The following is a 15090-nucleotide window of genomic DNA, read 5'->3' on the forward strand; positions in this document are numbered from 1 at the left end:
TCCTAATGACGAACAAACCAGACAGGACCGACCTCTTGTTTGTCTCCACACCCAGTAATACCTGCTTTTAAGCCCGTGCGTGAGCCTGTCAGCAGTGGAGACCACAGCCTACCAGCATTATTTGTCATCCGTGCAGTAGCACAGCCCCACAGGTGGTGGTACTGCGTCTACATCTACACGGCGCCTCAGAGAACGGGAGAGCCGGCAACGACCGAGAAACAACCGAAGAAGAAGAAACTGTTCCTAGCATGGAGAGGCACGGCGTGTCGGTGTAGTGGAGGCGGAGGTCGCTGCGTCAGCAGGAGCCTGTTCAACACTCAGCACAAGCTAGCGACCTGTTAGCTGCTTAGCTCACGTGCTAACTTGAAGCTAACGCAGCGTAGCGGCTGCTGCTAACATGAGGCTCAAAGTGGGATTCATTCTGCGGAGTCTGCTGGTCATCGGCACGTTTCTGGGCCTCTTGGTGCTCTGGTCCACCCTGACCCCCAAAGCCAACAGCGACAGCCCGTTTGAGAAAAGGGTGAGTACACAACAGACTCTGAGCCACATCAGTGTTAGTGTGTGAGCAGTAATCACACACACACACACACGCTGTTGCACTGTGTGTGTATTGGGCAGTGAGCGGACGCTGTGGTCTGGACTCTAGCTGCACAGTTGCCTGTACAGTCGCTGCTGCTAACAGCACCGTGGCTCCCAGGATCTATATCCGCATATGTCACCATGTTGGAGTCAAAGGCGGAAGTGGGTTGTAAAAGTTGTTCCGGTATTGCGGTTTTCCTGCAAGGTGTTCAAATGATTGCATGTAGACATATGACCAGTGTGCCACTGAGCCACACGGTCATGGCCAGCGGGAGGTTGTTGGTTCAATTCCAGCCGGAGACGCAGATCCTTTTGGGGTTATGTAAGAAAGGGCACCCCGTGTGGAGAATCCGTGGACCCGGTCCTGAGGACGTGTTCTGGCACTTTGATGGAGGCTTCAGCAGCTCCTGGTGCCTCAGTCACACCTCAGAGGCTTTTCCTGTTGTCACTACAGGAGCAGATCTGTGTGCACGCCGCAGCCCACAGTGGGACACCTTTACGTGTTGTGTCCATGTCTGCAGCTGTTTAATGATGTAGGCCACACTCTGCACAGTCATGCTGGTGTTGTCAGAGGACAAGTGTCCAGTACGTCCTCTTTATTTGTGCCAGAACAGACGTTCTCTGGTGTCCTGATGCCCTGAGCAGTCTTACAGCGCTGTCAAACACAGGAGACAGACAGGCTGCACCGTCTGCACTGTTGTCACATCTTTAGGACATTATCTGCCTCTTTGGCTGGAGGCAGGTATAGGTAGGGGGGACTGGTGCAGGGTTTCACACAGTTATTGGATCTGGTGTAAGGAGGCTGCCCCAGAAATGGTGTCACGTCTGCAGGGCTGGGCTATATGGACAAAAGACGTATCCCATTCGTTTTATTCACATTAGTGTATTTTGATACATATGACGACAGTTTTTGTGGTGGTGGATGGATGGGTGGTTGGAAGATTGGACCATTTCCAGGCATTTGCCCCACAAATACTCAAAGTACTAAGAAGGAGTTCTTTTTGATACTTTGCTGATAATTCATCCATACTTATAGATACAGTAGGATGTTTTTGAATGCTGGACTTGTACTGGTGTATTGGTGTATTAGCAGTTTTAGGGCAGTAAATGAATCCTTCTGCCACGGCTGACAGACAGCAGTCTGGTGCAGAGAGGCTGTGTGTGTGTGCTGTGCCTCTCTCTGAACATGGATTCAATTCTGCTAATTTCTTGTTGTTGTTGTTTCTTGTTTGCAACACCGAGTCTCTTGAACAGTGTGATGTTAGACAGCTAACAGGCAGCACCCATCACACACTCCCTGCTATGGTCTTCGGTATGCTGCGCTGAGGTTGTGCTGTGGGCTTCAGGCAGGACTGCTGCCTCTCAGCCAGCTCGTGTCACAGTTTGCTGGTGAAGCATCAGCGGAGCGATCACAGCTGTTTGCAGCTACTGATGATATTTAATGTTTAACGCGAGCTGCTTATGAAACCCACCTGTAGTCATGTACCTGCTGTGGTGTGTCGGTCTCCATCTGGGCCTGCCACCACCCTTCAACACTGAGTAATACGCCACCTGGTGGTTTGTACTGAGGGTGAGAGAAGCTCTCTCTCCATGAACCATGACCTCTCAGAGCGGTTCACGTCATCATTGCTGATCGGACCCTCATGGCCAACTCTAACAGGGTTTCATCTGATTTAGCTTAGTGAGCAGCCACAGGCAGCGTGTAAAACTGTTTTTGTGGGCTATAACCATAATGTGTTATTATTACTAAATAAACTGTGCGTAGAAGAACAAAGAACTCCTGTGCTCCTTCAGCTATCAGTGGGGCTGGTTCAGTGTCAGGAGTGTGGGTGAGTGTGGGACAGTCTGAGGTTTGATTTGTGTGTCCTGGCAGCAGTGAGGCAGATACATGATTTAGTACACACATGCACAAAGAGTGCGCCTGCACCCACTAAGTGTTGGCTAAACACAAAAACATTATTTTTCTAGTAGAAATAAGGTAAACTGGCTAACACTGAGGAAGTCCAGCAGCACTTTCCACCGGTGTGGCTTTTTCTGAAACCCATCCCACCGTCTGCTCGGCTGTTTAACATAAGCTTGGAGTGGCTGAACCTGGACCAGACCAGATCATCAAACAAGGGGGAGGCGGGGTTTATTCTGCATTGTCAAATCAGAAAGACGGGAAGCTGCAAAAATCCATCGCTGACTTCTGTAAATGAGGAAAGACTGAAGCAAGCTGACCAACACATGCTCATACACATTTATTACCAACTTGTTTTTATTTCTTTGTTGGCGTGCTGAGGTTTGAGAGCTGCTCACACTCAGTCAGTTTTCCACATGCAGAGCTGCAGATTTGGCTAAGCGAGCCCATGAAGAAGTAACAGGCTCTCATCATCTTAGGTTAACGTTGCTAAACGAGCAGCTTTGTTCTCTGCTGAAGCAGGTGAGTCACCGAGCCTGTGAGCAGTTACCTCTGCTTATCCCGGTTCGGCCCCGGGGATGCTGGAGCCTGACCCAGCTGTCATAGAGTCAACTGAGTCACACCTCATTGTGTTTGTATAGATTTCTGTGTTTGTGTTTCTTTTTTCTTTTGGTTTTGGTTTCAGGGACTGTACACAAAAGGAAAAGCTACAATTAAAATCAACACACACAAACACACACTAACAGATATATCCGAATATTAAACATATAAATAAAATTCCATAAAGCACATGATTAATGCTCACAATCCATTTGTTCACATCATGACAGAAGAGCTGAAAGCTGTGCACATTTGGAAGCATAGCCCCCCCTTGTGGTGGACCTGGTAACTGTAGTGGAGCAGCATTATTTCTGATCTTGTGTACTAACCGTATGTTTGAATCACGTTTGATGATCAGAATTTAACATCTAGAACATGACAGTAATGATATTGATGTGCTCTTCTCTGCAGAACCTTTCAAGTTTGTTTGTTTGTGATGTGGTTGGTTTTGATTCGCTCGTGTTTGTGACCAGCACGGCGCGCAGACAGAATCGCTGGATTTAAGAGTCTCTTGGCTGCATTACCTCTGTGAATGTGTTTAAAATGGGCTGTTGTGTTTCATCATGCAGGATGACAGCTTGTTGCCCAAAGGTGACCTTGCAGAGCAGTTTAAGCCTGTGATGCCCTGGCCTCATGTGGAGGGGGTGGAGGTCGACCTTGACTCCATCAGACTGAAACACGGTGAGGGCTGACTTTTGTTTTTTCCTGACTGTGGCCGAAGCGGGTGACTGTCAAAGTGACAGCCCACTGTATTTAAATCACCAATATTGGCGTATACCTCCTGTATTAGACATAAGTCCATCAGAGAGGCTGGGATGGTTTGTACATGTGCAGAGGAGGGAGGGTGGCTGTTCTGGACACAGGATGATGAAGACAGAGCAGGAGGGAAAGAGGAAGACCTCAGAGGAGGTTCATGGATGTAGTGAAGGAGGAGATGCTGGGATAGGGAGCATCTTCTGTCTGCTGTGGAGCAGCTGACAGAAGATGATCCTCATTAGTGATTGTTTGTTGGTCTGTAATCACTGCTAATTAATATCAGCCCTGAGAGCCCTGACAGTGGTTTTCTTCAATATTCAGGTAAATTTGGTGTTTTCTCCTGCCAAAGACATAAAGTCTAATTTTCTTAGAACTTGTGTGTTGTGCTCCTGTGTCATCTCTTGGTTTGTTTTCAGGAGGGGCCGACCTTCCCAAGGATTCAAAGGAGCAATCCAACCAGAAGCAGGTGATTCAACAGCAGTATGTGACATTCAGACCTCACACACATGCCTACACTAGCCCCGTCTTGAAGAAAGGTATCCTGGGAAATTTTGAGCCTAAGGAGCCTGAACCTCCAGGGGTCCCCAGTGGACCCGGAGAGGGTGCTAAGCCGTTTGTCCTGGGTCCAGAGTACAAAGACTCGGTTCAGGCCTCCATCAAAGAGTTTGGCTTCAACATGGTTGCTAGTGATATGATCTCACTGGACAGAACAATCAATGACATACGCCATGAAGAGTAAGTACTGCTTCCTGTTACCACTGAACGCACGTCTGCCATCTATTGTCTTTCTTTTGTCCTGCAGTCACATAAAGCTGATTAATATTACAGAAGATAAACTTTAATAACCACAGGGAACACAGGCAGTCAGGCTAACACCGATCGTCCTCCTGTAACCTCACTCAGGGAAAAACATGGTTAATCATTCAGGAAATGATACTGAATCATGCCCAGTGTGCAGACACGTGTTCACAATGTGTTTCTCAGAAACAGAAAAGCGACAGATCATTAAGTACGCCGTATCCTCTGTTCTGAGTGCAGAGATGGGCGTGATGACCAAATCACTGTGGCTGATTTCTAACACGAGACCTTTGGCAGTGTGTAGAGTGACACAGGTGCTGCCTTATAGCCTTTTCAGGTGACGCTGCTGACTTTATCGCTCAGTTGAAGTGAGAACATAAATGTTTCCACTCAGATCCTCGTACAGGCTGTCAGTGCATCCACTGACTGTATGATCCTCAATCCCACTAAGCTGGGACGCTGTGGAAAATGTCATTGAGGCACAGTCAAACATTTTCATGTCCTGAAAATGTCAAACATTGAAAAGGTTTGTTGCCTCTGATGTTTATTACTTTTTGATTTTGAAGTGAGCGACACGAGCAGCAGAAGACGGGAACAATTCTGTAGCTGAGAAAAGCAAAAGCCTTACAAACCAATTAGGTGAATTATGTTCTTGGGTTTGCTTCTACATATACGAGTGCAGTTTGAAAGGAACATTAACACAAGACTCAGGCTACGGGTCCTGCTGCCGTGACGTGAAATGCACTGTTAGCCTCATTCTCACCCACACATTTGTGCATATGCTTTCTCTGTGCCTACGAACTTTAACCTGACGTTCACACGCTCGCGCTCTGATAGATGCAGAGCTGAAGCAGTCGGACTGTTAGACGGCGCCTGTGTCACAGTGTCGATGCACAGTTTAAACAAGTTTTACCATGTAGGAGCTGCGTTGGTGCAGCGAGACTGTACTACGCTGTGCAGCAAGGTTTCTCATGGCACACCGTGTCCTCTGTGCAGGTGTAAGTACTGGCACTACGACGACAGACTGCTCACATCCAGTGTGGTGATAGTCTTCCATAACGAAGGCTGGTCAACGCTGATGAGGACTGTCCACAGTGTCATTAAGAGGACTCCTCGCAGGTACCTGGCTGAGATTGTCCTGATTGATGACTTCAGTAACAAAGGTGGGTCTGTTTTCCTCCCTCCAGGAATAAAAACATCATTTTAGATGCATGGTGGTTCCTCTGTGAACAGCCTCGTTTTCCCCTCAGTGTTGTTAATGATCACCTGCAAAGGCGGTTCTGTTGGTTCACGTGGTGCTGTCTGCTGCAGTCTGTGGTCAGAGGGAAGGTGTCATAAGGTGTCTGCATGCTCCTCAGACATCCACGTGGGCGTAACGAAACCTGCCTATGATAGAAACGTCTGTGTGTCAGCTGCTAACAGTCATGTGGCACTGAACATATCAATGAGCTGGTGCTGTGTGCAGCACGTATGTGGGAACACGTCACCAACTCGTGTCTTTACTCCAGCATTCGTCTGTCAGCAAACCAAAACTGCCACGTATGTTTTATCGAATCCTCATTGGTCCAAACGCGTGCACTAATGCTGGTTAACCAATGCACTTGCAGTCCATCTGAAGGAGCGCCTGGAGGAGTACATCAAGCAGTGGAACGGCCTCGTCAAACTCTTCAGGAATGAGAAGAGGGAAGGATTAATACAGGCCAGGAGCATTGGAGCCAAGAAGGCCACCAAAGGACAGGTACCATGTGACGTCACTGTTGCTTTTCCTCTCTCACGCTGATGATGGCTCTTAGACTTTTTTTTTTTTTTTCTGCCTGTCCTGTTTGGCTCTTTTGCCATCAGAATTATTGTCTAAAGGCGAAGAAAGATGCCCAACGGATTTACTTTAGCAAATGGACCATCCCAGCCTTGCCGTAATGGTCTATTTGATTCACCTTTTATTGTTTATTTTATTTTATTTTCACTTGTTAAATACGGGACAGACTTGACTGGGGAAAAGAAAGGGAAAGAAAAAGAGCGGGGAAGAGGGACGGGGATAAAGGGCAAAAAACAAAAACCAACAAAATAAGCAGACAAAAAATACATATATCTTATAGCTCTTAGACTTTTAATTAGCAAACTGATCTGAATTTAAAATAAATACAGTGAAGTACACGGTGTGTGTACACACGACTAATTTATCAGCAGAAACTGAGAATTTTTAGAGTTTCTAATTTTCAAACTGTGCAGATAACAGGAGGGAGGCCTCGTCTTTGTTACGTGAAGTTTAAACATGCTGGTGAAAAACCACTTTGAGGTTTGTCACAGTGTGACTGGAGGTCCGAGTAATGCCAGCCAGTAAGAGTGGACACTGTGTTTGTCAGATTTTTACCAACAAACACAAACACAGCACTTCATCTGTCCTTAAACATGCCTGCAGTTTAACCCTCGTTTGTGTCATGTGACGCCAAACGCACTGCCAGATTTGCAGATGCAAACTTGCTGTGTATCATGTGCACACACCGAAGGCGTTGTGTGTTTTTGCTGTTGACATCAAGCCACAATGAACTGGTCCTGATGTTTCTGAGCAAGAAAAGGAAGAATTCTCACGAGTCAGCAGATTTCATAACCCAGGAGTCGGAGCTGCTGTCGTACATATTTCAGGATGTCAGTGTGGCGCATGGAGCTCTCGTTGCTGACTGATCTAAGCAACATTTAGACAGAGGCTCGGATTAGCAGCATCACATTTCAAAGGGTTTCCTTTTTAAAGGTGCTGGTCTACCTGGATGCTCACTGTGAGGTCGGGATCAACTGGTATGCTCCACTGATCGCTCCCATTTCAAAGGACAGGTAGCACACACACACACACACACACACACACACACACACACACACACACACACACACACACACACACACACACACACACACACACACACACACACACACACACACACACACACACACACAGTGTAGCATCATGTTATAACAGCTGTCATGGTTGTGAAGCTGTGGTGTCTGTTAACCTGCAGCTTGTTGTTTTTCAGCAGTACTGATGTGACAGTTTATCAGTTTTTCTGTTTGCACATGTCCAGTTCAATGACATGAATTCAGGTATACAGACATTATTATTACGACATTATCTGTAATGTTGCGTCTGAGCTCCAACGTGATTGATCTTAAATCAAATCACGATGTGCAGACTTTCAGCTTTAATTCGAGGGCTTTGAGTCAACTTAGTGAATAATTTAGTTAGCTATCTTTGAGTTTGTTATTGCAGCAGCAGATTCACACAAAGACACAAAACAGATGCATTTTAGAGGCTCAAAAGTCACTGGCTGAACTATCATAAAGTCAAATTTAAGATTTTATTTTTAAATTAAGTAAAAGATATGAAATGTGATGAACTGCAGGTCTGTGTAGTGTGTCTTGGACAGATGAGCGAACCGGCCTCGCTAACCACGAAGTCAGTGTCCTGTTGCTTTCTCATTTCTGCAATATAATCTACATATAATATAATCTGGATATAAAATGGCTCTGATTCAAAACCAACGCATCACCGTCCAGAACAATATGGATCCAACTGTTTAATGTTAAAAATGGCTCAACAATGTGACGCAGATGGTTTTGATCTTATGGCCGATCAGTGGCTGAGTACCTGAAGTGTACTATGCTGTATTCATGGAGCCTCTGTGAGTTACGGCCTACCCTCCACCAGTCCTTTAACATTTTATGCTTTTTAATCAGTTTTCTGTATCAGAAAGGTCTGATGGTGGTCCAAGGACGCGTCATCGTCCCACTTTAGCACCGTAGCTGCTGATTGCAGCTCAGTCTGCGCGCCTCTAGATCGTCTGCTGTGCTGCATCACTTCTACACTCTGAGCCACACACTCCTTTACTCTGGTTTTAGAGTGCTGTTATTGAAAAGCAGCACATCCAAAGGCTTGTGTGTGTTTATGTGTATGTAGGACAGTATGCACAGTGCCCCTGATAGACTATATAGATGGTAATGAGTACAGTATGGAGCCCCAGCAAGGCGGAGACGAGGACGGCCTGGCTAGAGGAGCGTGGGACTGGAGCCTGCTCTGGAAGAGAGTACCACTTAGCCAGAGAGAGAAGGCCAAGAGAACACACACCACCCAGCCTTACCGGTACACACACAACACACCAACTTGGTAAAACTGACCTCTGTTCTGTTTGTGTCTCCACCCCCCACCCCCGCCTCGCACCGTGTGGCACCCTTCCCTGTGTCTGTCTGTGTGTTTTTCCTGGCACTGCTGTTATCCCCTTCATGTACACCCCTCCTCTCCACGTATGCTGTATGCGTGGCCCTCTGTGTCAGAACGGTGTGTACGGTGCCTCTGATCGACTCCATCCACGGCGAGACGTTCACCTTTGAGCCCCAGGGTGGAGGAGACAGCAATGGTTTTGCTAGAGGCGCCTGGGATTGGAGCATGCTGTGGAAGAGAATCCCTCTGGGAGCCAGGGAACATAAACTGAGAAAAACTCAGACTGAGCCATATAGGTACACACAGTCATTCCTAACTCATGTAGACGTGTCCCGGGTCATTTCTCATAGGGCTCTCAGTAAGAGTAGTGCAGCCTCACCTTAACAGAAAAATGCTAATCTTAAAGTCATGTCAGCAATGCTTGTGTGGAGGTAACGGCCATGAGTGTGATTCATTGTTTAGTGTCTGCTTTTGGGGAATCGCTGCACACATCTATCTTACACCCACTGGAGGGAAGGAGCTTGTTGTGTTTCTGACTCCACTCTTCTTTGTTCAGTGTAGCACAGCTTCCTCTCAGGTGTCTCTTACCCTGAGTCTGTCTGAAAGGACTCCTTCTTTACTTTAAGTGGTTTTGGCGGCAAGCTGTGTTGCCTGAGGTGGGCTGGGTCCCGACCTGAAGGCCGTGGGACTTTGGGATATTTGTGGGGTCTGTGGGTGAGCTTCTGGTGTGAACTGGGCTCGGACTGGGGCACCATCACTCCTCTTTTCTGTCTTCACATTTTCATTCGTCCTCCTGCTGTCTTTCACTCATGTCTCTGTCAGTGTCACTTGTTCATTATTACGTCAGCAGAGGGACTGACCACGTAGAGTCACATAATTACAGGCTGAGGACTGTGTCTTTATACCTGCAGGTCTCCAGCCATGGCAGGAGGTCTCTTTGCTATAGAAAGAGACTTTTTCTTTGAGCTGGGACTGTACGACCCTGGACTGCAGATATGGGGAGGGGAGAATTTTGAAATATCATACAAGGTAGACTTTGAATTGCCCAGTTTATGTACACTGCTGATGGCTCCCCACACATTTTAAAGATATCATAGTTACTGTGACTCTCTATGCTGGTCCAGATCTGGCAATGTGGTGGCCAGCTGCTCTTTGTGCCCTGTTCCCGCGTCGGCCACATCTACAGACTTCAGGGATGGCAAGGCAACCCTCCGCCAGCACATGTTGGATCCTCACCTACTCTCAAGGTAAAAGCAGACAAACGTATGAATGGATTGAAACTTGTATAGTGCACATCTTCTGTTTCAAGTTTCCACAGAGTCCTGCATTTCCAAGTTTCTGTCTACAGAAAAGAGGTGTTGCTGCCATTTGGCCCTCCACCTGCATGCATGGAGCCAGGTTCAATAGCAGATGCATGCTTTTCCCATTCTGCCCACTTGGCTCCGCTGCCTCAGCAGTTCCACCCCAACCCTCCCTGCTGCAGCGGAGCTCACCTCAGCCTACAGTCACCACTACACCTGCACAGTCACTCTGTCATGAAATGAATGCTACTTCATCTACATATGTTGTATTTGTGTTTGCAGAACTATGTTCGTGTTGTGGAGGTTTGGTGGGACGACTATAAGGACTACTTCTACGCCAGCCGGCCTGAAACTCTCACTCTGGCCTACGGAGACATCAGTGACCTTAAACGATTCAGGTGCACAAAAAACGCTCTTCTACCTTTTTACTGAGTGAACGCCCACTCAGAACATAGTGTAGGTCATGGAGGGACTTTGTCACAACAACAAACCTGTACACACAAATACAGACAGACGACGTCACACGTGCACGCTCGCCTATCTGCAGCTGAGCACTGACTGACTTTTCCCAGGATGCAGCAGCGTTTTAAACCACATGTATTCCTTCAGCTGTGCAGTGTGATTGTATGATTTACAGTCGACGAGTCGGTCTTCATTTAGGAAAAAACCTGTTTAATTTGAAGAAACATAGGAACACTGAGGAAACCCAGAAGCACACAGTGGTCACAACTCGCACACAAATGACTGTACACTTTGTAAATTGTAGTGGCTACAATCATATCATAAAGGTTTGTCATGCTTTTGACACAAATTCACTCCATCGCTGTGGAAACGTTAAACACTGACCTCCAACTGTGCTCAGAAAGATGTGCCTACACATACACCCTTTATCAAGCTGTAGCGTAAATGTTTTAAAGGTTGTGTGTTACAGGTGTGCAGTAAATAACAGCCACTGTCTGCAGTAACATGTAGGATTATGTGACCTGAGGATGAAGCGTTTTTCTGTCTGAATTCATCTTTAGCTGCTAACCACACAGCTGGTGTCATGTTTGTTTGTTTCAGGGAGGAACATCGATGCAAAAGTTTCAAGTGGTTCATGGAGGAAATAGCATATGACATTCCACTGCACTACCCACTTCCTCCTAAAAATGTAGAGTGGGGGGAGGTAGGTGTGCTCACACACACACTCTCATTTTGATATCATAGTGAGGACATCTACTTCACATAATGCTTTCCCTAGCCGCTCACCCTAACCATTAAAGATGAATGCATAACCCTGTCTGTGGCCCTAAAACCACATTTTGAGTCTCAAAACTGTCTTCCCACTCGTGTGGACGGGCATTTAGGCATGCTTGGCCAACTCCAGGGCGAGAGGGCCGGTGTCCTGCAGGTTTTAGATCTCACCCTGGGTTAACACACCTGAATCAGATGATTAGTTCACTACCAGGCCTCTGGAGAACTTCAGGACATGTTGAGGAGGTCATTTAGCCTTTAAATCAGCTGTGTTGGATCAAGGACACATCTAAAACCTGCAGGACACCGGCCCTCGAGGCCTGGAGTTTGGACACCACTGCCATAAGGGCTGTTGGTCCCCACAAGCCTGCCAATATTTGGTCCTCACAAAGATGCATAAACATGTTTGACACACAGCGTGCTTCATTATCCCTGTGATTGCAGATCCGGGGCTTCGACACCAGTTACTGCATCGACAGCATGGGACACACTAACGGAGGGAATGTAGAGCTGGGCCCGTGCCACAGGATGGGTGGAAACCAGGTAGTTAAACACTGTCACATGTGATGTGGCTCTTTGTTTTCATCTGGTCTGACGACATGAGCCAGTATTCCTGTGATCAGTGGGTTAAAGTGACAGTTGGCTGCTTCTGTAGATGAAAGCTTGGGTTCCTTGTCTCCCCGTGAGCCTCGTGTCACAGAAAGGATGGAGGCAGGCTTTGTGTTAGGTGTCCAGTCTCTCACACCAAGATCCTGACTCTGGTTTTTCACCCTGAACTCTGTGTAGCTGTTCCGCATCAATGAAGCCAACCAGCTGATGCAGTATGATCAGTGCCTGACCATAGGAGGCGACAAGTCTGCTATCATCATCACACACTGTGACACGAACCAGCACATGGAGTGGAAGTACTTCAAGGTGAGACACACACAGATCATAAGAAAAGATGGATGTAGTGTTGGTCTTTAGATGTTTGCTCAGCAGGGTGTGGAGACTGGAAGCACTGAGATCACACTAACATGTAGGAGGCAGAAAATATCTGACACAAACTGAATTTACTGCCTTTTTTTTCTCTCCTTTCCTGTCTGTGTCTGCAGGATCTGCATCGATTCACTCATGTGCCAACAGGTAAAGAACTGCACTGCCATTTTAACTTCTCTTTTCTCATCATTTAACCAAAGGCACTTTTGCCATTATCACACATGGAGTCAGCTGCTGTTCGCATCATTTACTTCAGCCTCAGAAGTGCAGAGGCTTTTGGTCCCAGTTTATACACACGCACACACACACACACACACACACACACACACACGTCATTCATGTTTTGCCCATGCTCTGGTCTGGTCTACATCCTGCAGTGTGGGTGTTGGGCAGAATGTAGACCAGACCAGCACAGAAGGTTCTGGTTTGGTTTTCCGTTACCCTGCAGTGCGACACCCTGCACGCTCACAGCAGTAATAATCGTGTCCACACCAATCATTGTTAAAGTCTGAAGGGCAGGCTTCCCCACAGTTGTCCCTCACTGCATGTGAACAGCACTAGTGTGTAGACCAGGGGTGGGGACCTCCAGGCCTCGAGGGCCTGTGTGTTTCAGATCTCACCCTAGTAATGATGAGTTCATTACTAGGCCTCTGGAGAACTTCAAGACATGTTGAGGAGGTCACTTAAACCAGCTGAGATGTCTAAAACCTGCAGGACCTCGAGGCCTGGAGGTCCCCACCCCTGGTGTGTGTTTTGTAGGTGGCCTGTGAGCGTCCGTCAATAATCCCGCTGCTGTGTTCTCCTTATAGGAAAATGTCTGGACCGCTCCGACCTGCTTCACAAAGTGTTCGTATCAGACTGTGACACCAGTAAAACCACTCAGAAATGGGAGATGAATAACATCGTGGCTGTGTGAAGACATCTGGGAGAGCGATCTGTCCCTACCATCCGTTTACAGGAAAAATACCTGACACCCAGGTGTTGGTGTACCTCCAACAAAATGAAGCCCAAATGGTTTAACTGTTGACATCAGCCCAAATGTGAAGGTTGTTCTGACACTCCAGAAGAAGAGTGTGATCCGGAGCTGCTGGATGAACACTAAACTGTCCCTGGTGGTTGTTTACACTGTCTCTGTCCTTTCAGGCTCTCAGGTCTTTTCTAATTTTCTCATTGCATTTGTGAAATGAATCCCATCGAGTCTTAAGATTATTAGGTCTGTTTAGTCCTCAGCCAAACTGATGAGCTCGCTTACCAAAGAGTTTAGACTTCAGTCGCATCATCATCATCATCATCATCATCATCATCATGGGTGTGGTTTTTAGTCCGCCGCTGAAAAAAGACCAGGATGAAGAAGATCCTCAGTTTAACTGAGGAAAAGAGCGAGAAGCAGCACATTTTTGAAGAATATTTGGACGTGATGACTCGCTGCTGTCGTGTTTGCTTTGATTTGGTTTTATTGGAGTCTTCACAAACAATCCCCTCATCTGGCCTAAGTGTGATTTTGATTGCACAGGCTCAGTTTGGCTAATTGGTGAGTTTATTTTCATTTACCAAAATGTTGAAAAGGCAAAGAAAAAGGATTTCCTCCCATTCGTGTCCCTAAGCCATGGCAGCATTTCCTTCCTCTGTGCTGAGCTGTCAAACCAGCATGAACTCCTGAACTTTAGCGCTTTGCTCCTCACGGTCTTCATTTGTTCTCTGACATACACTGGGATACTCTAAAGGATGTGTGGGTCGCCGTCTTACCGACAGTCTGGATGAGGAATATAGAGTTTAGTAGCTGACCAGTACTGTGACTCAGTAATAATCGGGGGTGGGGTTGGGGGCAGGATTATTAACATGTAAAAAATGCACAATTATTGTGGTTTAAAAAAAAGAAAAAAGAAAAGATGTTTTTGTTTTGTGTGCAGCAGGGAGGGGCTTTAGTGTTTGGATGATCACGTATGCAATGTTTTGTACTGTGTAAATAATCATTTCTAAAGATGATCGTGATGAATTTTGTGGAGGGCTTGAATGATCTTGTAAATAGCTAACTTATAGCAGAGATTTCATAATATGGGCTGAGGAAATAAATGACCTGATTTTTACTACTGTAACTGTGTGACTGAAGTGGGACTACTTCATCAGACCTGTGCAATAATCTTGCCTCACAGCAACAAGGTTACTATGGATACGACCCCTCCCACAGGCCAAAGATGTGCAGGGTTATGGACGCGAGTGGTGACACAGCCTGCAGTCTAAAGCAGGTCGGGCAGAAAAGGCGAGAGGTGTCAAGACGGAGGGGTGGAGCTGCAGTTGGATGTGTCCGGTGTTGCAGGCTGTACAGTGTGCTTCACTTTTTTCTCTGCTCTTCTTTCTGTTTAAAGAATAAGAATAATTTCTTTTTGTGAAAAAAGTAAACAGAAAAAAGATTGAGAGGAAAAAAACCCCTAAATTTCCCAACAAAATACACTAACAGACAATTGTAAATGCTCCTGTGTAAGGTCATTAAGATTAAACAGTGATGATAAACTTGGCCCATTAAACAATATTAAATTGCTTGAATTACCTGCAGAGTTTGGGGATCAAAGTAAATTCTGCATCATGACAACAGGCTCAGTGGTCTCTGATCTAAAAGGTCGCCAACATTAAATCAGTTGTAGCTGGCACATACACATAGAAGGGATCATCAAAATATTCAGCTGACAAAACTGTGACACAGCAGTGCCTGTACCTGCTCACACTGTGGATGCATGTGA

At 46.6% G+C, this 15090-nt stretch overlaps 1 protein-coding gene across 2 annotated transcripts; it reads left to right on the plus strand.

Moving 5' to 3' along the window:
* Positions 1–17: 17 nt before the first annotated feature.
* On the plus strand, positions 18–14877 carry galnt7 (UDP-N-acetyl-alpha-D-galactosamine: polypeptide N-acetylgalactosaminyltransferase 7). 2 transcript variants are annotated; one of them, XM_031748410.2, is made up of 15 exons: positions 18–520; positions 3649–3760; positions 4252–4570; positions 5630–5796; positions 6241–6371; positions 7383–7462; positions 8954–9136; positions 9752–9869; positions 9965–10087; positions 10424–10539; positions 11204–11306; positions 11819–11917; positions 12161–12289; positions 12469–12499; positions 13162–14877. In XM_031748410.2, the coding sequence occupies exons 1-15, from the start codon at positions 398–400 to the stop codon at positions 13266–13268; spliced, it is 1941 nt and encodes a 646-aa protein (XP_031604270.1). In that variant the 5' UTR covers positions 18–397; the 3' UTR covers positions 13269–14877. The 2 variants fall into 2 exon arrangements, with proteins under 2 accessions (XP_031604270.1, XP_031604271.1); XM_031748411.2 differs by lacking the exon at positions 8954–9136 and adding an exon at positions 8580–8762 and having other exon boundaries at positions 19–520.
* Positions 14878–15090: the final 213 nt, after the last annotated feature.

The sequence above is a fragment of the Oreochromis aureus genome, linkage group 6, assembly GCF_013358895.1.
Source record: "Oreochromis aureus strain Israel breed Guangdong linkage group 6, ZZ_aureus, whole genome shotgun sequence".
NCBI lineage: Eukaryota > Metazoa > Chordata > Actinopteri > Cichliformes > Cichlidae > Oreochromis > Oreochromis aureus.

Bases quoted from the DNA above. Each gene is read 5' to 3' on its own strand.
- galnt7 (XM_031748410.2), top strand. From the start codon at position 398: ATGAGGCTCAAAGTGGGATTCATTCTGCGGAGTCTGCTGGTCATCGGC. The intron at 6,372-7,382 runs GTACCATGTGAC...TCCTTTTTAAAG, and splicing joins AGAAGGCCACCAAAGGACAG to GTGCTGGTCTACCTGGATGC. The intron at 10,088-10,423 runs GTAAAAGCAGAC...TTGTGTTTGCAG, and splicing joins GATCCTCACCTACTCTCAAG to AACTATGTTCGTGTTGTGGA.